This window comes from Labrus bergylta, chromosome 4 (genome assembly GCF_963930695.1).
Source record: "Labrus bergylta chromosome 4, fLabBer1.1, whole genome shotgun sequence".
In the NCBI taxonomy this organism is placed as follows: Eukaryota; Metazoa; Chordata; class Actinopteri; order Labriformes; family Labridae; genus Labrus; species Labrus bergylta.
In genome coordinates this window covers 11392183-11415796 of record NC_089198.1, presented here as the reverse complement: position 1 = coordinate 11415796, position 23614 = coordinate 11392183, and the positions used below count along the sequence as shown (strand labels likewise).

Sequence of the window (23614 nt, the reverse complement as noted above, 5' to 3'; positions counted from 1 at the left end):
GTTTATAAAGGGGACTGCGTTGCAAACTCAAAACCTTGGAGAGAGCTGTCTCCGCCGCCCCCTCCTCCCTGGAGTCAACATGCACGCAGGTTGCCATGTCTTGGACACTGAAGCTTCAGTGTTTAGCCAGCTCTGCATCAGTCTGGAAACTTGACTGTGTTCTAACCGCTCTCCAATTTAAAAAGCATCTCCAATATTGATCCTAGTTTGAGCACGTTTCTACTCGTGGAGCTTATAGAATCAGTTATATCCATCTAGTTAGCTTGCACTCTTCCATCGCTGCAACACCTGTTGGTTTGCCGCGATAGCTGGTCTCATGTCTGTTCAAAACAAATCCAGACCATTCAGGACCGGAATCTAAATTTAGAAGGAGGACATACTGACTGCTGAGTTGTTGTCAGAGAAGCTAGCACAACATAACATGTTTCCTTAATGTCTGATGATATAATAAGGTAATTGTATAATTTAATTCAGTAAACATCTTACTGATTTGTCCTTTAACACATACAGTTTAAAAGTTACAAGTTCTGTACTCATGGACTCATCGCTGTCTCTGTGAAGTTACCTGACAAATGAAACGCAATAATTCACAAGGACACTTTTTCCCTGCCATGAAATACCTAATATGCAGTTTCCATGGCTAAAAAGCAAAGAACCTAAGTCAAAGATTACAAAGGTAAAACATGTATCATAACATTCACTGTAACGCAGTGAGAAAAGATCTCTCACAGGCCGCCAAAGCAGATCATTCATTCAGTTAGGGTTAGGGTTTCTTTCGTCATTGCATTGAGAGTTTGCTCAAGGAAAGTCCCAAGCAAGAAAGCAGAAGAAGTTGTTTGAATAATACCGTTTCAATACTGTAAATATAAGATCCAGCCAGAGCATCACTTCTTTAACCTTTTGGAAGAAGCTAAAATGCCAAACAGACTCTGTATGTCTGTAATGCTCAAAAAGTGTATACCTGTGATTAAAATCTCTTTTAAAAGTTTTAAGAGTTTAAATGACTAATGAAGTCTAAAATAATTGTTTATCACATTTACATATTCAGGCTTGTTTTGAAGCTTTACCTGTTTTTGTTTTTCTTTATTTAGCAAAACCAGAGGAAAGAAATAGCCGATTTAGCATTTTTTAAAAGGATGAAATACTTTGGATGAGGCACTTTCATCAATATTAGTCATTTTTTTGAATTGCATTACCTTTCAGCTCAAGTGATTAAGATTCCGGTGATATAAACTGTTTAAAAAAGAAATCATCAGGAATAAAGGAAGCAGTCAGTGATATCAGAAAGATTTATTCTAATGGACGGCCAAAGAAAGAGAGAGTGGGAGTGCTGACGCTCTGTGTGTGTGTGTGTGTGTGTGTGTGTGTGTGTGTTTGTGTGTGTGTGTGTGTTTGGTTTGTCCCAGCTCACTGTGCATTACTGTAGCTTGTTAGCAGTCCTTCTACCAGTGGAGCTGTCAGGTTGTATTAAGCAGTTTTGTCATGGGCCAAGTAGGACGAAGAAACACACATGCATGCTCACATGCACACGCGCGCACACACACACACTCGCACACACACACGCACACACACACACACACACACACACACACACACACACACACACACACACACACGCACACACACACACACGTATATTTCCACCACAAATGCAAGAGTTCATGTCCACACACACGCCTTGCATACAGCGCACACAAGCACACACACACACACGCGCGCTGTGGCCCTTCGTGTCTGTTCATCTGTGGTGAAACTGCCTTGTGAGCAGTCTGATCCCTGGAGCCTTTTCCCCAGAGTCTCCTGGGATGTGAACTCACAGTTATGTAAGGTCGGGGAGAGGGGACTTCTTACAGTACTGTTACCTGCTCTGATGAGTGCCAGCTGAATGGACGTGTTTGTTCAGCACACTGAGTACCAATGAAAAAGACCGACCTCCAGATGAATAATACATCCTCTTTTTAAAAATCTTTTTCATCTTATGCTGCTTTTTTTTGCGTTTAAGTTAATCGGATTGATGTGTTTGTATTAAACAGCTTCAAGTGCACAGCTCTCGTCCTGAATCTACAACACAACTTTTTCTCTTTGATCAACTGATATGGATGTTTGTGTTGCCTCAAGCCTTGGCTTCTTCCTACACCTGCCTCCTTTTTTACACTAAGAGGCTATTTCCACACTCCTTTTGTTTTCTTTTTAAAACAGTGGAGAACACAATATTCTTACAAGCATTTCACTACCGTATAAGAACTATGGTCCTATCAAACTAAAATGCCTGAAAACACACACCAAAGACCAGTCATTCATACTATTCATACATATTTCATACTTGTGAAATATGTTCTGTTATCAGTTTGTTTAGAAAACTAGACTTGATTGTTGGCTGAATACCGGTGACCCTCTGATACCGGTTCTATAAAGAAATTTAGAGATATACAGTGTTCCCCACAGAACAGGAGGGGAGTACAAAAGATGCCTCATCTCCTGTCTGCACGGCAGATTTACCGCACTAAAAAAAGATACCTTGAACATTAAACAGACCAAATATTTAGTCATAGTTGATAACTTAAATACATATAGGGTATTAAAAATGAAAAGTTTGTCAAGGATGATGGTTTATGACCTAGTTAACTTTTTTTGTTTCATCTCTTTGTCTCTAATCACTTGGAGAGCGTGTCAGGAGCTTCATTTTATCAGACACGCTGCAGAGAGGGATTGGATTTGGACTTGGTCCACTAGTTAATTGAGGGGGGGGAGCAGTGCTGTGTGTGCGTGCATGTCGGTGTGTATGTGGAGCTCCTGCTGTGCTGTGAGCTATTGTGCTTCCGTACAGCACAATGAATTCACGCACTGGGACACCAATATTACGCTGTTGTGTAATAAATTTGTCTTAATTGGTAATGTTAATCGTAATAAAAAAAGATATCACATTATGTATTATTTTTATTGAAGATGTATAGCGCCTCTACAGATACTGCACAAAATGAGTACAAATGCCACACGATGTGATCACTGAGTAACCATTTCTTTTGGCGATTGCTGTTGTTTTTTAATTGTAATATTTCATGTTTTTTCCGCTGTGTGACTTGTATTCTGTAAGACCAGTTGACCTTATTGACTCCTCTCTCTCTCTCTCTCTGTTTTCCAGAGTCTGCAGCTCTCCTCTCAGGGACAGTCCTCTGCAGCCCTTCTCTGGTCACAGGCCTGCCTGCCAACTATCATCCACATCTTTCTATCCACCCATCCTTCCCCCGTCATGAAAGGCCTGTCCAGTAGTCGGAGTCACCATCACGTGATCTCCTATGAGCCATCATATGATCCCCTTGGTCACCACGTTGACCGCAAGCCATATTTGATCAGTCAGAATGACATGCATGTGCCCATCCCCATGCCACATCCGGCTGAGCTGTCCTACTACAACGCTCAGCGAACCCCGTACCCCTCTGACAGCAACAGCATCGTCCCATACGGAACCTTCCCAAGGAGGTGCCACTCCACCTCCTCCTCTCACCATCCTGAGGTAAAGGATGAGTGTATGGCCATGGTACCATTTATAGGAGGAGGAGGTGGAGGAGGAGGAGGTGGAGGAGGCTATGGAGGTAAAACACCAACCCGGGTACCTGCAAACTTTGCGGACCCGTATGAGCGTCAGCCATCATTTTCCAGAGATGGCTACCACACTTTGCAGTACAAACGAGGAGTGCTTGCCCAGAGTGGGGGGGCGGTGGCCAACAACAACAACAACGACAGCCCGGGGAGAATCCGCCACCTGGTCCACTCGGTCCAGAAACTCTTCACCAAGTCACATTCACTTGAGGGGCCACACCACACACAGTCCTCCAAGGGGGCCAATAATGGGAGCGTTAATGGTGGTGGTGGTGGTGGAGCAGGTGGTGGTGGTGGTTCAAGGGCCAGCCCAGAAGGTGAAACTCCGCCAGGAGTGCGCCACCGGAAGCGCAGCAAGAGTCGCGAGCGCTGTCGATCAGCGGAGCCCAAGCACCGAAGCCACCACCACCACCAACACCACCAGCTCCATGGCTCAGCGTCCGCTCCGGGCTCTGGCTACTGGAGCTCAGATGACAACCTGGAACGGGAGCTGTGTCTCTACCACCCTCATCACCACCAACCTCCACCCTCACCCTCACCCTCCATGTCCCCCTCGCCCATCGCCATGACAATGGGCCGGTACCCCGGCAACAACCATGACAAATTCCCCCAATCTCCCATCCCCGTGCTCTCCTCCTCGCAGTCCCAGCAGTTCTTCATGATGGACCCTTACGGCACACTCAACGAGCACACATACACCCATGCACACCATGGCCACACACACCACCATCCTGCACTCAAAGTCTCCCGGAGCAACAACGATGTGAAGTATTCGGCCTCGTCAGCATGTGTGCCAGTTAGTGTCAGCAGCAATAACAGCGGTGGCGGTATCGGTGGAGGAAGTGGCTCCTTGCTACCAATGGGGCTAGTGGACGGGCCCATTGTGAAGAAAGGGGCATGGTCATCGAGCCTTACGGTGAGCAGGGCCCGAGAGGTCTACACGAACAACAGCAGCCACAACCAGCTTCGAGACAGCGCAGGATCCGGTAACCTAAACCTAGATAGAGCTCTAGTCAAATCTAAGGGCAGTCAGCAGCAGGAGCGCACTTGCCATTTCTTACAGGTAAATAATTTCTCCCTGACACCCATCCAAAACCAGTCGATTCACCTTTCTCCCCTTTGTTGCTTCCCTTTTCTCCACAACTTACTTTCCTCACCAATGTTCCTGCTGACTCAGTAATGTCCAGTCCTGTGAGGTTCTCAGTCCTACCAAACACTTTCCCATTCTGACCACACTGAAGAACAACTTCAGCAATGTGAGAGAGTTAGACTTAATCAAAGAGTGGTTTTAGGGGCTCCCTTTAAAAAGATGCCATCAACACAATGAATTCCAATCTCACAAAATGAGGGTTAATGTTTGGAAATGAGACACAAAATGGTTAAACAAAAGCCTTTATAAAGGACGTAAAATATTTATCCATGTAGTTTATTACGATGCCAGTCCTTTTCATGGATTTATTTTTAAAATCTAACCAAGGACACACAGGACACAAGCAGTGGTCTCATCTGTGAAACAACCAAGAGTGGTGAATGGGCAGTTTTTATTAATTTGAATCCGTGGATCTGGATGAATCATCTAAGAATGAAGAAGTTAACTAGGTTAAGGTAATTTACTAGTTAGCATTTAGCTTGATGAGCCTATACTCTGTGTAAATAGATAACAGTGTTAGTTAAAACAGAGATACTATGATTTTGCACCCAGTGTCTTTGGTTGTAAAGTATTTTAGGTTAGTTAGTTGATGATTATAGACTAAAGAGAGTGTGTGTGTGTTAGTCTGGGAAGTAAAATGTGCTGCTAATGCAAGAAAGGTAACTAAAAAAAAAGTTAACTAGGTCATAATCCATCATCCTTGACAAACTTTTCATTTTTAATAACTTTTAAGTTATCAACTATGACTAACTTTATAAATATTTGGTTTGTTCAATGTTCAAGGTATCTTTATTAGTGCGGTAAATCTGCCGTGCAGACAGGAGATGAGGCATTCCAAAGAAAAGGACAAAAACAATTTATTACAGCAATACAAATTCACGGTTCCAGGGACTTCCAGACAAAATACATTCAAACAAACATCACCAATTAAATCAAGTTATGATAAAATGCTTTTAAAGACATCCTCTTAAAAGTGTGTGCAATTGGTTTCTGTAATGTTTTGAGCTTGAAAGATGAGAAACTGGTTTGTCACAGATATCTAGACTGTGTACACAGTGATAACACACAAATCTGTTGTTCACCTAAAACTAAAAATAAAACACCAGACAAGAAAACTGCACAGTAAAAATTTAGTAAAACTGATAGGTATCAATCATTACTATGACACTACCATGGGATCTTTGTCCATAAACGAAAAGCAGTCTGTGTTTGGCTGGAGGAACATGAGATATCCAATAACCACAATTCTTTAATGAAAAAGTTGATGTTGCTCCAGTCCCAGACAAAGTTAATGATGTTGTACCCAGAGACTACAAAACCTACATGCAGTCTCAGTGACATCAACCATTGGTCTCTGTAGAGGTGTTCCAAAGCCAAACGATGGCAGTCGACTTATTTGAAATACTATTTCAACCTAACCTTCAATCAGTCTTGTAACAGGTAAAGAGGTGGCGCTGATAAAATGCTACAATGCATCACACCTGTCAACTCGTCACCCCACCTCATGAAACTCTTTGTCAAAACAAGTTATGCTGTCTTAATTAACAAAAATATGTATAATAAAAAGGTCTATGTTCAAGGCATCTTGTGCTTTTCAACATCAGAGATCCCAGTTTGCTGCTTTTGGGTCACACACACACTCTCTCTGCATTAACAAAGTGTTTGGTAGGAAGGATAACTGCAGACTTACACGGATTGAAACTATCTCTGGATATCACTGACAGAGGTTGGGGACACACTAAAGCTGCAAAAATTAGTGCTTTTGGTATGATATAAAAAAAGAAGGTAAAAATCTATAACCTCTGTAGGGGTTTCTGACATCACTGTCTGAAAAGGGCTCATTAGATCTAGAAATGTCCAATTAAATATATTTAATTTCCATTAGCAATATAACTTGCGATATAACTTGTAATTTTTGTTATTGAATTGATTGATTGTCAAAATATCAGGATACAATGAAAATATTGCCAATCGAACGTTATTTGCTAAAAGTCAAAATGATATGAAATTTTTATTTCAAACAATTTAAAGTTCCCATGAAACAGAATCTAGAGGTAACTGCTGTGTCGTGATGTATTTCCAACAAGGATGGAACCAGCGTGAATTTGATTAGATCGTTGGCTTCATCAAAGCTTTTTCATTTGTCGAAAATGATGAAACACCTGTGAGTGTTGATGAGTGGATGAGTCATCAGACATTTGAAATGTTTTACAGGACTAGGAAATACATTTATTTAGATGTTAGAAATACTGGGATAATGCTTTATTGAAATAAATCAGGCAGATAAATGAACATTTAACACAGAAACACGACTGGTGTACAAGTGAGAAAATGTATTTTTCATTTCATGGGGACTCTAAAACTAATCGATAATCTGTGAACAATCAAAGTGGAATAGAAAAAAACAACCAACGTTCACCATTTGAAAAGCCAGAAAGCGAAAATGTTTCAGTGATTTCTTAATTTTTATTTGATTTAAATTTTTATTAGATTTTGTGTTACTAATTCCTTAATCAACAAATTTATTTTGTAAATTTAAATTTGCATATTGGTCACTTCATTTTGTTTAAAAAAGACTTGAGTTACGATGAATGTCTAGCTAATTATAATTAATTAATTAATGACTTACATAAAGTTAAGTTACATTAAATCTTGTTGTGTTACGTCACAATACGTTAAGATGAGTTGCATTGATTTAATTTAAGTTAAATTGGTTATTTACGCTTTGTTATGTAAGACTACGTTACGCAACGCTCACTTCTTTACGCTATGTGACGTTATGTTACGTAATGTTACGTAATGTTAAGGCAAGTTTATTTAGATTAAGTTCAGGGAGGTAACATCATGTTGGGTTACGTCACAATATGATACAATACGTTACATTCAATCATGTTGTTTTAAGACAAATTAAATTGGTGATTTACGTTATCTTACCCTGCTTTACACTTCATTACGTTATGCTACTTTATGTTATGTATCGTAACGTTAAGGCAAGTTCCTTTAAGTTAAGTTACTTCATATCGGGTTGGGTTAGGTTACAATATGTTAAGACAAGTTAAGTTAAAATAAGTTACATTACATTTCTAAGTTACATTTCTAAGTTACTTAAGTTAAGGCAATTACGTTTAAGTTTAGTCTTATCCGGTTTACTGAGATTCATTACGTAATTAATAGTGGACCTTAAATACCCTTTGATTTCTGTAACCTGTTGACCTAACTCATTCACCACATTCACCACAAATCGTTAGATTTAAGGTATAATTCAGACAATTAGCACAAGCAGAACATAAAGTAATCCGAGCATCCCTTAAATAACCTGCAAAAGGGATGATTTACACTCTGAAGCGTAGTGTTTATTTTAGTGTCAAGCTAGAGATGCTGTAGTGTGTCCACAGCCTTAGCGGGAACATTGATCCCTACCACCAGAATTTCCACCGATTTTTAAAGAACCCCCACTGCCTCCTCCTCCCTCTTTCCACCACTCCCTCCGCCCTGCCTCTCCTCCACTCACCTACCTCACCCCCAGGCTTCTTACCCACCCAACCCCCCTGCCACCCACCAATCCACCTCCACCTCCTTTACTTCCTCTTCGTCTGGAGAGCCTCCCTCTTCCTTCTCCTCTTCCTCCTCTTTCCTCCTTTTGAGTTGAAGAAAGAAGTAAGTGCAGAGCCAGTAGCAGCCTTACTCTCTGAATGCTAGGTACTGACATGAACTCATGGAGAACGGCATCCTTTCCTCTTTGTAGACTTCATTTTTTATTTAGTACCGCTTCCCTTCCTGAGTTTTATCCAGTTATCTCGCCTTTCCTCCCTGTTTTTTGTTGTTGTGCCTTGCTGTGCTGTGCTGTGCCGTGCTGTGCCGTGCCGTGCCGTGCTGTGCTGTACTCTGTGTTCTTTCATGTGTTGTGTTGAGCTGTGCTGGGAAGGTGTTCTATTACATACAGAAAGCAAAACAGAAATACCAATGGCTGCACAATGCATCAGTTAATCATCAGTTCCAGCCTGTTGACAGATTGGCCCATTTGCAAATAATTTGGCATGCACCATTGCCAGACACCGACTTGTATCTGTTGTGTTTCTTACTGCCTGATACAGAGGTTTTTCACTGAGTAGAGGAAGTGTCCTGTTGGACAAACTGATCTGTTTTCATGTTTAAGCGTTAAAGAAAATGTCGCCAATGTGGGAGTCTTTGAGCGTCTCTCAGCAATCTGCTCGATTGTTATTTTCACATCAGTATCAGACTTGATTTTCACAGTTGTTGCATCTCTCAAAAATACCTTAATGTCCTTTAAGCTGCTGGGAGGCTTTCATTTGGAACATATGTACAGGACAATTTAACATTTAATGACAGAAACTTTACTCTCGTATTTTCAACCTGGGCTCTTTTCTTTTGTTTTTTTTTTTACAATTGAAATGGTACAAAAACTTTGGAAATGCTCCAGTTAACTGCATCAGTCGGCTGCTGCCCTCTCCCAATAAGTAACTCAAAGTGCTTGTTTCGTCCGTAATGTTTTAAGACCAAACAGTTTGAGTTTATCAATAGAAAACACAATGTGTGTGCATCTCCCTTTTACAAGGTGCTTCAATTCGACCTCAGTGAGTTGTGGGGTTTATAGAAAGTGTTTGATATTCAGGTCTGCTACAGCTTCTTCTTGTTAATGATGGCATTGTAGCACAGGTTTCTCTTTGCCATCTTAACAGGTAGCGATTCTATATTTAATCACTTTTCTGCAAAGTGTACAGACGGGCAGACTTTTGGAACGTTAATCTTCCTTTATATTGAATCCACATGACTTATTTTCTGACGGGAAGAGTTGTGTAGGTTTTGTTTGATTGTTTGAAAAGCCACAGTTCATAGGATTTTTGGGTTTAAAACCACTGTGGCGATTACAGACAGATTACAGCGATTACTTTTGTGAAAGGTAAAAGGTCAAGAGACTCTCGAGATTAAATACACTAAACCATAGAATGTATGAAGCAAAACCGTAATTTGATTTTTTTTTTTTTTGGGATTTTGATATATTTTATTAATCTCCAAGGGGAAATTCGGTATGAACCGGTTCATAACATTAAAATCTGGCCATAGCCTGGTTAGTACTATAGCCTTGTTTTTTTACTGATCTAGGGCTCTATGATTCACTAATGGTTTATCTTTACACCTCTCAAAAACACACGTTTATGGGAGCATTGAAAGCTTTATAGCCTGTTTTTCCAGTTAATGCAGTTAATGCAGCCTGCAGCTTACATTACATTAACTGAAGGAGTTTGAAACATGTTTTTACCCATTAGCCATTAAGACCCTCAAATACATAAACGGAGGCCCTGAGAATAGAACATGAATTACAACTTTAGTCAGAAAAGTTCTATTGACTACTTTATTCACACTTTCTGTAGTTTTTATGATTTTGAATATTCTGACAAAAGTTTAAAATAAATAACAAGCCTTAATGTTCAACACCCGATGACAACATCTGCATTATAAATGACTTTAGCTTTGATCTCGCTCGTGAAGGAGTTTTTCATCATGGATTACTTCCCATGGTGACATTATACATTCTTTTTTAAATGTTGTCATCGTGCAGAAGGCTACAGGTGGGTGCACTGCCTTAAAGCAACAATATGTAACTTCTCTACTTTAAAATAGAAGTTTCACAGTCGATCTAGAGGAACAATATTTTTCAATAGGAGGATTGGCATTGATGTTGGAGAGACCCAACAGCCCTTGAAGCCTGTTTTTAGCACTTTGTAACTTTGTCAAGAAGTGCAAGAGGTCTTACAGCACTGGTTCACAAAGAAGTCTTCAGCTCCAAAGCAGCCAGTTAGCCCATCGCTGTACTGTTTGATACAGGGGCTGAGAGACAGAGGAGGAAGGTGACGTTGTTTTTTTTAGATGTGCTGCCTTGTCAAAAACTACTATGATGGCACTGTCCGATGTATCCCCTTTTAAATAACGCTCCCTGTACTAAACAGGTGTGGGTATCACATCTCGATGTACAGCAGTACTCAATAAAACACCCTGCTTGTCCACAAATGCATGTCGTCCATTGAAGTGTAACAGCACTTTGTGTGTTTTACGAGGGTGCAGTTAAACTCAGAAACCTGGTGGGCGCCAAAGCACAACCAAGGCAAGGCAAGGCAAGTTTATTTAAAATAGCACATTTCAACAACAAGGCAATTCAAAGTGCTTCACACAAGAAATCAAAAGCATCATGGACTTTCTGTCTTGGTCCAAATATCACCTTTTCCTAAATCTAGCCAAGCCTAGTTGGGACCTATAATTCTTAAAGGCTTTATATGTGATTTTTCACACTTAAATGTAATAGAAATCAAGTATATCCTCTGAAAATAACTCTGTGAGTAATGACTGTCTACAATGGGTGTAACACCCGAGTCCCACTGTCTGTGATGCTTTCAGAGTTTTCCGAGCCGTAGCTTCAGTTTGTTTACATCGCCGGGACAGCTGGCTGACTCCTCCCCTCGCGTATAAAAGTTGTTTAATTGAGGGACTAGAGAAAAGAAGAATAACATACTGTACTCACTGCTTAATTGAATGTCACGTAAGTGTTTCTAGATCACGCTCATTTCGGGTAAATTTACATGCAGTGTGAAGATTATGAGCATAGTAAAGATGGCTAGCATTAGCATGCTAACACAACAATGCAGCGCAAGTTATTTTTGGTTTCATGCTGGTGCTCAAGGGCGACATCTGCTGGATCAAAAAATTGCATATTAAGCCCTTAAAATGTTGTACCTGGTCAGGTTCAGGCAATAAAAAGAATTTGACTCCTTTGTGAATGTCCTGGGACCTTATTGTGTCCCGGCCAATCACTGCACAGCACGGCTGAAACAGACGGATCTCTCTTCAGCAGAAAAACAGAAAAATAAAGCACCATCCGCTGTATCGCTGTCTTGCTATGATTCCTTCAACAGCCGTCGCAGAAAAAAAAAAGCTCTGTTATGGATTTCATAGTTTGTCATGCGTTGAATCTTCACCAGCAGCTGCTGTCAAGTCAACTCTCAAACTGAAGCGACAACCATCACCAGCAGCACATCATGTCAGCTGTGCCTAATTTACACAAATCTTTCCCCTAACATGCCCATTGGCCAAGCGATAATAACGTCTAAAGTTATACATGGAATCTGTTGTCTGTTATGTGTCAAAGAGTGTTGGTTTGACAGGGAGACAAGGTGCCTTTATAACACACAGTGCTGAAGCGTGCTGTCTTTAAGAAGACTGACAAATTCATAGTGTTCAGTCATGTGACCGGCGCTGAGGCCTGGAGGAAGAAAAGAGCGTCCACCATTGAACACTGAGGAGCTGCAGCATGGGCATTTTCCATCTCCTCAAAATGATGCATGTGTACATCACCTGACAACCTCAGATAAACATTTATATTATGATAAACTGCTGGTTTTGGGAACTTGCAACTCTTAAACAGCCATTGAAAGCTAAACAGTAAAATGCTCCGCTATGCTCAGTGAACTCACTAAACTTTCATCTCAATTAATGATAAAAGGTGCATAAAAGTAATAATGTCATATCTATTATTTCAATGAACATGATACATATATAAAAATGTTCTATCATTTGATTTCCATGTCCAAATGCAGTGGACAGTAATTAAGCTGCCCCTCAAACAAAACATTGTGTCTTCCTTCAAAGTGAACTAATGTTTTAAACAAGGCTGAACTTTTGACTGTGGCCTATTTTTAACTGTTCTTAAAAATGCTGACAACAGAACTGAGATGGATTCAGAGGTTAGGATTAAATAGAATTAATACTGGGTTCAGAGCTGATAAAATAATTCCTCAACCCAAACCTTTGGAATAAAGAAGAAGAAGAAGAAAAAGAGGCCTCAGAAACGAAAATATATATATATTTTTTCGCTTTGTAACAAACCGTTGATGAGCCGTTTATTGACAGATATTCTTCATACAGATGTTGCACCTTTGTGGCCGCCTTAAGTAATTCTGAATCGAGATGGTTATGAGAAGTCTGAGAGTGCCTCCCCAGCACCTGCTGCCGTGTTTTGTGTGTCTGCTTCACCGTGGTGTGTGGGAATAACTTGTGTTGAATGAGTGTCATGAGCTGTAGGAATTATCGATGGGTTGTTTGTCGCTTTTGGGTTGTCCATACTTTGATTATTTTCAAAACCACTTGTTTTTAAATGAAGCATTCTTTTTCTTTTTTTATTGATTGATTGTATCAAAAAGTCCAAAAGCCTTTATAAAACGCCTCTTCTTCAGTCGTGTTTTAAACCAAAAGCTGCCCTCAAGAGAAAAGGCACTGTCTTAATTGTGCAACTTTTTCTTACAGAAAAGTTGCACATTCATGCAATGTAGACAGTGTGCAGGAGTTTGCCCACATTTTTGCAAATTTAAACAAGAAATTACAAAATTTTAGTCGCCAAAAATTTCTGTTTAAGTTGCTGTGGTACTGAAACAGGTTATCAATGTTGTTTGATCTTTACTAGAATCAAACCAAAGTTCTACATGTTTTTATCATGAGAACCCTACCTTTTCAGCAGGTAAACGATGAAACATGTTTTGCAGAGGGTGGCTAACATTAGCACAGCTAGCACCGTCAGGCTTCAATCCTCCCCGCTGTTCCACATTCACATGCCTGTGCTAAATGTACTTACACATTTCTCCGATCATATGCCCGTTTAACACCTGACACAGCCCTCAATATTCTGGACCAAGATGCTGCCGAACCATGCTGCTACCAGATGCTATCACTCCACTGTGCTTGTTTACATTCAGGTAGTAGAGCGATGAGAGCAGGAACAACAGGAACAACAACAGGAGCCAGTCTATGTCTAAAGACACAACTAGTGGCGGACGGCTGCAGATTGAGCATAACATTTGAGGGCCAACATATAAAAATTGGGGCTGTCAAACAATTATATTTTTTTAGATGAGGATTAATCACTGAAATTTAAGAGTTTATTGTCATTAACAGTGTTTTTGAAATTCCATTATTTTGCATTTCAAAAAAGTATATATTTTTTTAGAAAGAAGATGATGAAAAAGAAGTGAAATGATTGATGACACAAAGTGGATATTTCTTTTGACTCAACTGAGCCATCTGGGATTTTTTTTTTTTTTTAAGTGAAATGAGTCGTGTATAAAATACGCAAAATATAAGCGTGAGCATCCAGTGGACGTACCATACGCTCAGGAATGCTGCCCGTCAGTTTTATCATCACGCCTGCACAGAGAACCAGGTCTATACTAGTGACAGGTTATTAACCTCTGTTTCTACTTGACCTCACATTTCTCTTCTCACATTATCTTCACTGCAGCGTAGGAGCTGCGGCTATCCAACCAGCTAAACTCTTCCTTCATTGAGTCGTAGTTAGCTTTACTCGCTGTTTAGCTCTTAACAGCTTCATACAGAGACACAACATACAATAATTAGAAGACCACATGTTGCTTTTTTACATTGTAAATACATGTATTGTTCTTAATCACACCAAACAAAATGCTTTGGATTTTAATAATGTTTTAACCTTAAATTATAATTTCAAATTTGGAATATGTATCAATTCACTCAACATGGCCTCTGTGGTGTCTATGGTATGGATTGCATGTGGTCACACTCAGCAGGCTTCCCCAAAAATAACTAACAGGAAGTGACATAGGATGACAAACAAACGTCAAACTAAAAGGTCAAACATATTATGCCGAGAGGGCGACACACACACACACGTTTACCATCTATTTGAACTTTTTAGTTTTCAGGCAGCGCTTTTTGAATATCACAGGTGCAAACCGTTGTTTCTTTTTTGTTTGACCTGAACGAGTGCTCACACATGAGAGGCTCAAACTTAGTTCATTATGAGTTTATCATCAGGAGTGCTGTATTTTAGGATCTAATAAACGTGAGTGGGCAGGAGACACAGAGATCATCTAATGGCTCCAGTTTCACATCCACTCTCTGCCCTCTCTGTCTTTGCATTTTGACAGTCTCAACGAGCACCGGTGTGACTCATATGAATACAGACGTTACAAAATAGTGCAATGATGTGAGGAGTATGACAGAGACGGATAGCAGCATTTATGTTTAGTTCTTAATGTCTTCTAATATGTCTAGATGGTTCACTGTTGGGCTGTATTGGCTCTAAAATAATCTTTTAGGGCAGGGGTTCCCAAACTTGTCAGCCCGTGACCCCCCTAAATAACTGTGCTAGCGACTGGGGACCCCATTTGTCCCTGGAGGAAGAAAAAACATGAAATGTTGCACACAGCCGGACATGCTATTAGGCCCATCCAAACACTGACATCAGAACAACACAACAGCCCAAACCTTGTAATATTATTTTATAAATCTTTTCTAAGAAATGCTAGAAGAACACATGTAATCTCTAGAACCACTTTTTTTTTTTTTTTTTGTAAATTTTCAGAATATTGGGTAAAATGTGCATTTTTTAAACCATTTCTAATTTTTACATGTTTTTTGGAAGGAATCTCGCGACCCCCCCTCTCAGTGTCTCACGAGCCCTCAGGGGTCCCGACCCCTACCTTTTCGAACCACTGAGGGGATGCTGCCAATTTGGCGAGACTAGTCAAAATTAGTTGTTTCTGTCACTGACAGGCTAAGATGGTTTTTATACGTTTCTGACAACACTGACAGAGACAGACCTTCTTGTCAGAGGAAGATTATTTTTTTATTTTAAACAGAAGCAGACGGTGACTTTGCGCAATAATAAAGCTAATTGCAGCGATCAATGCGATCAAAAGAAAGTGACAAGTACTTCTGGTTCCAGCTAGTGAGGGTGATGATGTTTACTCGTTTAGTACATCAATTCCATTAACAGTTAAAAATCTGAAGAACAGAGATTTAACTGATTCGATTTGAACAGAAGCGTGTTTTCTCGACTGACTTGTCTGTAGAGCTCCTCGTGCTGACAGTAGGATCTTTGTGTCAGTGTCGACTGATTTAAGGAAAGATGGAGATCACAGACAATCCATGGACTGCTGGATGTGACGGCTTAGCTGTTCTGAATCCAAAAGTGAAACTCAGAGGATAAAAGGCTCAAAAGGTTTTTATTGCATGCTATGAATGTAAGCAGGGAAGAAATCCAGTCTCTGTGTTGCTGTAGGTAGGTCGAAGAGTTTTGAGGGAAAAGGATCATCCCGGTGATTGCAAACTGCGACTTGAAGTGGGTGTTTGTGTACGGAATGGTGGTGAGGGTGGCGGCGTTCAGGAGCACTCGGACAACCAGAGCGAGGCACAGGGAAAAAGAAAGACAAAATGACAATATTTAGAATCCAACTACCAAACAAGAAAGCACGACGACATACTCAAAAGGATTCCTAAGGGGCCGATATACCACTAAGAAGCGAAGATAAATCTGGCAGCTTGCTGGAAGACGAGGTGGGGTATAAGTGCCGCCGTTCACGAGCCAAAATAGCCTGCCACTGGGAATGAAGGGCCCAGCGCTCAGGACCGACCCACACCTCTGAAACTAGAAACACAGGAACAACAGAGCCAAAAAACAAACAACAGAGCCAAAAAACAAACAACATAAAAAAAATATAACACCAAAAAAATAAACCAAGAAAAATGATAAAAGAGTCCAAACCATGACACAGGAAGGAGATGTATTGAGGACAAGTCAAAGTAATGTGTGTCCCAGAGGTTCTCCCTTAAAGTGGACACTAACAGGGCCACAGGGAGGGACATAAGGCTGTGTTCATGCTCACATGCTCCTCACTTTGTATCAAACACTGAACTGCAGGTTGTACAGAAACCTGATTTGTCTCTAGTAAACAGGACGAGCAGCTTTGACAGAGTTTTAAGATTTTCTTCAAACATAAAGCACGAAGAAAATTAAATGAATAAAGGCAAAAAAAAAAAAAAGCCAAGCCTGAAAAGGACACCCGAGGAAAAAAACCAAAACGTTTAAGTCGTCTTTGATTGTGTTAAGAAACAGAGCTGTGAGCAGCAGAGCAGAGCGGCTGCAGGTTGTGAAAAGAAAACACATGAAAAAAAGCTTCCCTCGACTACATGTGTTCAATCTGCAAATAATTATCTCCAGCATCTCAACAGCACGGCTGCTGGCTGCACTCTTACACTACCTGTTATTTCCAATGCTGCTGCTTCCTCAAGCCTTAGAAATAGCCGTGTGTTGCCACGGTAACGCTCTATAGACTGTAATATAAGAAACATACTGTCTATTCTCTGTACATAGTGTAAATGTCACATTAATGCAGTGGCACTCAGATGGAGTAATGGTTCATGAATTCTCAAACAAACAGCAGCAGTTCTAATGACCGTGTGCAGCACGGAAAGCTCGCGTTCACTGTCCTCAGCCGTTACAGCACAGAGACGAGCGAGCTGCAGGGGAAGTGAGGCTGTGCGTGGGTGAGAGTTGCTGCTGCTGATGCTACTGCAGCTGGTCCTCTCCTCGCTTTCTCTTTTTATAGCCAAACTGCTCATTTGTGTCGCTTTGACGTCACACACACACACACACACTTCCACTCACACAGATACAGTACATTTAGCCTCTTCTTCCTCTCTCCCTCGGTGATTCATATATAATTATTCAGAGAAGTCTCTGTCTCTGTTGTTGTCTATCAAAGTTTCAATGCGGCCTCTAGTCTGAAGGCGGTGAACGCGCACAAGCTCAACACACGGCTCTGCAATTACTCCAGCTGGCTTGAAAAAAATAAAAGAAGGTGTGGCTAATTAAAAATAATGAGCTGTGGTTGGTTGTGTGTATGTAGGCTACATTTACAGACAAAGGAGCTTTATCACAGCTTGACACACTGTTATTGTCGGTGAAGTTTCAGGTCAGCTGCATCATGAGTCTTACTGTATCTGTGTCCAGAAGCAGAGATCACATTTATCTGAGGCTTCATGAGGATCTGATGGAGTGAACGGTAACATCAGGATTTGGTCTTTTGCCTCACTGCCACCTTTTGTCAGACTCATTTAACTGTCAACAGAATATCATGAATAAAATCATGATCATTGGTTAAAAAATAAATTAAATGTCAGCCAGGACAAATGACCGATTTGGGAGGTATTTTCCTGCCTCCAACATTTAAGCCTTTTTAAAGACAGGTGACCTGCGTCATAGAGCCAGATTATTCACTGGGGTGGTGGGTGGTGGGAATGGATGGTTAACAACAATACAGGTACTCAATTCAGGAGAAGTCATGTGGAAAAAATAAAAGTCAAACTTAGAATATTTTCACTGACACAAGTTTTGGAACATATGGATAATTTAACTTCCGATTTTATCATGTGCTGGATAGTTTTTATTCCAACTGTCCGAAAAGAAAGAGATGCTCGCACACTTACTTCAAGTTTCCACCAGACGTCGTCTTCTGCAGGGGATAGCTTTTGAGGATTTTAGGCCACACCAGTACAGGGTATATAAAGATTTCTAGAACAACAGGCTGATATGGTGGCAGGCGAGGTCAAACGTGTGGACTTCTAACTACTCAAAGCGTTTTTACACCGCCGCGGGTCACACCTTACCTACACCTTCTAGCCGTTTGACTGCAGCAGGGGAAAATAATTTCCAGAGACAGAAAGCTCACGTCTGAATGATCACCTGCCCGTGTTTGTTTACTGCGCAACGTTCTTTCTCTCGGGATACGACCGCGCTGACGTTAGCGTAACCTGGCCTGTCGAATTGTTGTCAATAAACCATATTCTGGTGTTGTTGTCGGCTGTTACACAGAGCCTAAAGTTGAGATGGCGTTATTTAATCTGGAAAGTAATCTGTTACATGTTGCCTTAGTCTCAACACTTAGTCTTATATACTATGAAATGTTAATGTGAGGATATGGCTAAATGCTATTGAATACGTTGACATATCACCTGACCAGATTTTCACTCTCTATTTTCAGCCTCTGTCCAGTTTGGAAGCTGTGAGATGACCAATATTGCTTCAGATTTTAACCTTCAAAATGAAACATGAAAGGCCAAAACATCTGGAGTAAAAAGAAAAAGTGGATTTATACGAAAAAATTTTATGTTTTCGGTTTTCATGATTTTGATGATGCAACCTTTTAATCACTTTGGAAAACTTAAACCCCTTGTTCTGACTCTTTGTCTCCTATTATTTTCTTTTGAACTTTTTTCATCCATATTTTTGCAATAATTGTCAGTAAAACAAACCTTACTCCTTATCATAAGACCTTGATAGTTAACAAGCAGAGCCTCGGGTCAGATTAGTGCAGACACACAGAAACACACACACACACACACACACACATATACACGTGCACATACATACACTCCCTCTCCTGCTGTTGTGAATTAATGACACAGTTCTGGGTTAATGAACTGAGCAGACTCCTGAAAGCAGATGTATGAATTAGCCAGAGAGACACTAATTACACAGCCGTGTGAGCCGTAGAGATGAATGTGTGTGTGAGAGAAAAAAAAAAACAGCCATTTGTGTAGTCCACTTTGTGTTTCTGGATGATGGGTTTTCCTATGTTATGATCGTTGTTGTGCTGCATGTCAGTTCAGTGTTTAACCATGTACCATGAGAACGGTTTAGTTTGCCAGTTTGGTGGCTGGGACTCAGACGGCGGCAGGCTGGATCCTCCTGAAAGTGTTTCTCTGTCCTCTCCGGCCGCTCACCAGGTACCTCAGGACGAGTGGAGCGGCTTCTCTCCTCTGGGGAAGGAGGACGACATCCCCTGTCGGAGGATGAGGAGCGGCAGCTACGTGAAAGCCATGGCCGAGGACGACAGTGGAGACTCTGACGGGAGTCCCAAACCCTCACCGAAGATCCAGGCACGCCGGGCCAGCTACCTGAAAGCCACACAACCATCACTTACCGAGATGACCACTCTACAGTAAGCTTCCATGACCTGACCTTCTTTAGATGATTTATGCTCATCACAAGACTTCTTTTTCTATTTGAGTTTATTGTTACCCTTCAGTTTGAACAGTTTCAGCTGAGTGGCACCTTGGCAAGTCGAGATGATTCCAACATTACATTTTCTTAGTTTCTTGAGATGCAATGTCCTAAATGAGATAATGTGTTACACAGGCTAATTCAAGACACTTAATAATTACACGCTCTCTCCTCCCAACATGTCCTATCTCTCTTAAGCTGTCCTGTACCATAAAGGCAAAAAGGCCCAAAAATAATTCAATCTTGCATGCTGCACTAACAGTTATTTTTCCCCAATTTCAAGCATTTTAGGCCTAACTTTGTGCCTTTCAATGTCTTGAAATTAGATGTTTATCTTGACTTGTCAGGTGAATGTGGCTTATATTAAAGGTCACATTTTATCCTCCTTTTCAACAAGTTTAAATAAGTCTCAGAGCTCCCCACAACATGTCTGTAAATTTTCTTATGAATCCACTCTGATTCTGTATTTGATCATGCCTATAAACCCCTCTATTTCAGCCCTGATCAGAACAGGCTGTTCCTGTGTCTGTACCTTTAAATATGTAAATGAGCCGAGTCTGACCACGCCCCCTCTCTGGAAGGGCTTGGATGGGTGGTATGCTTTCTTTTACCATGCCCTATTGTTTACGGTGAGAAGGCAGACTCAGAGGGCAGAACAAACACCTAGCTGTGGGAGTTTCACCCACCTGGGGGAGGGGTTACTGCCCTTTGTGATGTCATGAAAGGAAAATCTCCAAACAGCCTGTTTGAGCACACATTTTCTGAAAAGTGGATCAGGAAAAAGTCGAAGAGGATGGACTTTTCTCATTATTAGGGGTTTGTAGACAAGATAGGGACAGATATTAGTGTTAGGAAAACATGGTAAAGTGTATTTTGCATAATATGTGACCTTTATTAGTAAGTCAAAATAAGTGTGATTGTATATATTTGACTAGAAAATAGACAAATTCACTTGTAGAGATTTCACTTTTTGCAGTGTGGACAGTTGCATTCTGCAAAGTGCAGGATGGAACTGGGGAAATGGTGTACTGGGGATTTATTTCTTATTTCTTATTTCTTATTAAAGCATGCATGTGTTAAAGATGCATGTGTGGAGGATTTTTTCTGGTCTTTTATGTTGATAAAATTAAGAACAATTTAAACAGTTTTGTCTGTGAATCAGAATTGCCCTTTTGTTTTTCCAATGTAGGTCTTTGTGAATTTATTATGATGAGCTGAGCTTCATAACACATTTTATCAAAGACACTCTTCACTTGAACAAAAAAAATGTGTGAACAGAACAAAACTACAGGAACAGAATAAGTGCTCAACGCAGAGTAGGCCAGAAGAGTCCATAGATGCAGTGATCATGAAGGTATCATGACTGTAATATTTTCCTTAGTCAACTGTTATAATAATGCACAACACATTGGATTCTTCTCACTGCAGTCGTGTTACAATCAGAGGAAGCCTGCCTGGTGTTCACATTACACTGTGGAGCTCATATAGACACAGATGGAGCTCACCGAGTGGAATGAACCTTTACTTATATCGCTAATGACACAAATAAAATGCAAGAGACTTCTCTTGTAAACTAAAGTATCATTCTGTTGAAGCAGTCCTGACTTTCTGCTGAAGGTATGCTGGGTAATTCTGCCCCTGGGGGAGGTGTAATTTTCTGTCTGATCGACAGCAGGAAGCCGGAAACATCGGCTTTGTATAATTAAGCTTTCACAGCTCTGGAAATAGAAAGAGAGTCATTACAGTGAGGGAGTCAGACTGCTCAGTGTCTCCTCTTGTTGCACACCCCTCCCTGTCTGCTCATGAATGGACCAGCTAGCATTGTTGTTGATTAGCATGTGCATATAGCCTACAAGGGAGAATTGCTTGGAACGGGTCTACTTTTCTACAAACAACTCATGGGGGAATTCAGTGAGAATGGATTGTGGCCACTAATAGCTCCGTGAATTGTGCATCAATTGCCCTCACTATCAGCCCCATCTCAAGGTCCATTTCACAAAGCAGATTGTGCTAATGATAATCAAGCACCGAAAACGCTCAGATGTTCTGCTCTGTGCAGTCTCCTCATGTTTTGTTTCTGATTGTGGAGTTGAGCTGTGAGCTGTGAGCTGGGCTGTGAGTATAAAAATATGTCCCCACATGTAGGCGCAGACAAGGAGCTGGATGGGGAGGGGAAAGGTTTCCAGTTTAATGTGCAGACAGAGCTTTTTTTAAAGAAAGTGTTCTCCCTGTAACAAAAAAAGAACACTACCATACTGTTTTTTGCAATGACCAAAGTGGCAACCTCCGCTGTTGAAAATGAAGCCAATGGGGAAGTGCAAAATCCTGCAGTGTGTCAAGTGTTCGCTTGAGGCTGGCTGCAGAAGCATCGGATGTCACATACACACCCCATTCATTTTTAAATGATTTTTTAAAAAAGAGCAGAAATGTGATGTGTACAGCCTGGTTCAAAAAACTAAACTGGTCTGATTAGCTCATGTATTGTTTGGCGCAAACTGTACAGGGTGAATATCTCTGGATTCATGCATTGTGATTTCCTGAAGAACTTTGGCGTGCAGCTATTTGTCAAGAATGTTAGGTTGAGACAGCATAGCGACCACCATGGACGGGCTTCCAAAGCCGCCTGCTGTAACAGATGGATGATGTCACTCTGTAAAAGTGCGTGTGTATGTGAGACCTCTGGCAGACTGATTTAACCCCTACTTTTAACAAAACTAATTATGTCAAAATAATATTATAGACTTTAGTTACAGATGATTTAAAATGTAAGTCATAGAGAAGGATTTCTGTCCTGATCACTCAAAATGACATCCCATATAAACACTGCGGTGCAGCTACCGCCACCTCTTAGCAGACAGTAAAAATATCACTCCGACTGTGTGTGGCTGTTAGAGCCGTCGTTTGTAAACTATGCATAGTGGGTTATGTATATAAATGAATGTACATAGCAAAGGAGCACAGAGACACTATTTGCTCTGTAGTCTTTTTTGTCTCAATAACACGGGGAGTGCAAAAGCTGCACAATCCTCCTGTAAAGCAGGTCCTCAGTGTGCACTGTGCCAGATTGTTAGATGATGTTACAGATGTTTACAGAGATGGATATTTTAAGACCCAGTCCTGCAAGCAGAGGCTTATGACATTCCTCTTTAAATTTTCACATCTTTACCAAATGTTGGATTGGCACAAAAGAGGCTCTGCAGTCTTGAATCCCGTCGCACTACGATAACAACAATTTGGCAAAGGAAATGACTTGCTCTGCCAAAATTCTTGACAGCCACGTTTATAAAAACCATCTTGTCAAAACACTTACTGAATCACTTTTATCCATTCTACTTCACTTTAACACAAAGAGTCTTGAGTTATTGAAAATTAGTTTTTGCAGGTTGAATAAAAAAAGTGATTTTAGATGCAACCTGGACAGTGATTTATGTAAGAAATGTTGACCGTGTTCAGAGCTTGTTTCTAATTCTCCATGTCTGTCACCTCTCTCAGGATCTCCACGGAGCACTCCCCCAAGCTGCAGATCAGGAGCCACAGTTACCTGCGAGCGGTGAGTGAGGTTTCAATCAATAGAAGCCTGGATACCCTGGACCCCAAAACCCTCCTCGACCCCAAATCGCTGCTGTCCTCACCCCAATACCGCTCACGCAATGAAAGCTACATGCGGGCCATGAGCACCATCAGTCAGGTTGGTTGCCAGCACTGCTGAGTTTATATTCACAGCATGCCTGACTCCATCATTTTAGCAGATACACAAAAGGTTTCGGGTAGATGTGAGAGTTTCAGGTTCTGTTCAAAAGTTAGTGCAGTCTGGAAACACAAGCTTGTAACATGGTAACAGCTAACCGCAGGCTACTGACATTTTTGTCTGTGGGCCTTAAATGAAGTACCAGACAAACTTCAACAAAAAAAGATATATGAATACTTCAGTCGATTAATTCATTTATTTCTTGCTTCAATCTATTGATCAAAGTTTT

At 40.9% G+C, this 23614-nt stretch overlaps 1 protein-coding gene across 4 annotated transcripts in view; it reads left to right on the top strand.

The window, feature by feature from the left end:
- dlgap1a (discs, large (Drosophila) homolog-associated protein 1a) overlaps positions 1–23614 on the top strand; it is a 109775-nt gene that overhangs the window by 43969 nt on the left and 42192 nt on the right. For 3 of the 4 annotated variants that reach the window (XM_065953722.1, XM_065953721.1, XM_065953723.1), the window contains exons 3-5: positions 3143–4663; positions 19361–19575; positions 23130–23325. In XM_065953722.1, the coding sequence (XP_065809794.1) occupies positions 3251–4663; positions 19361–19575; positions 23130–23325 (1824 nt within the window). In that variant the 5' untranslated portion in view covers positions 3143–3250. The remainder of the gene's footprint in view (positions 1–3142; positions 4664–19360; positions 19576–23129; positions 23326–23614) is intronic. The other variant, XM_020650723.3, reaches the window with a different exon arrangement.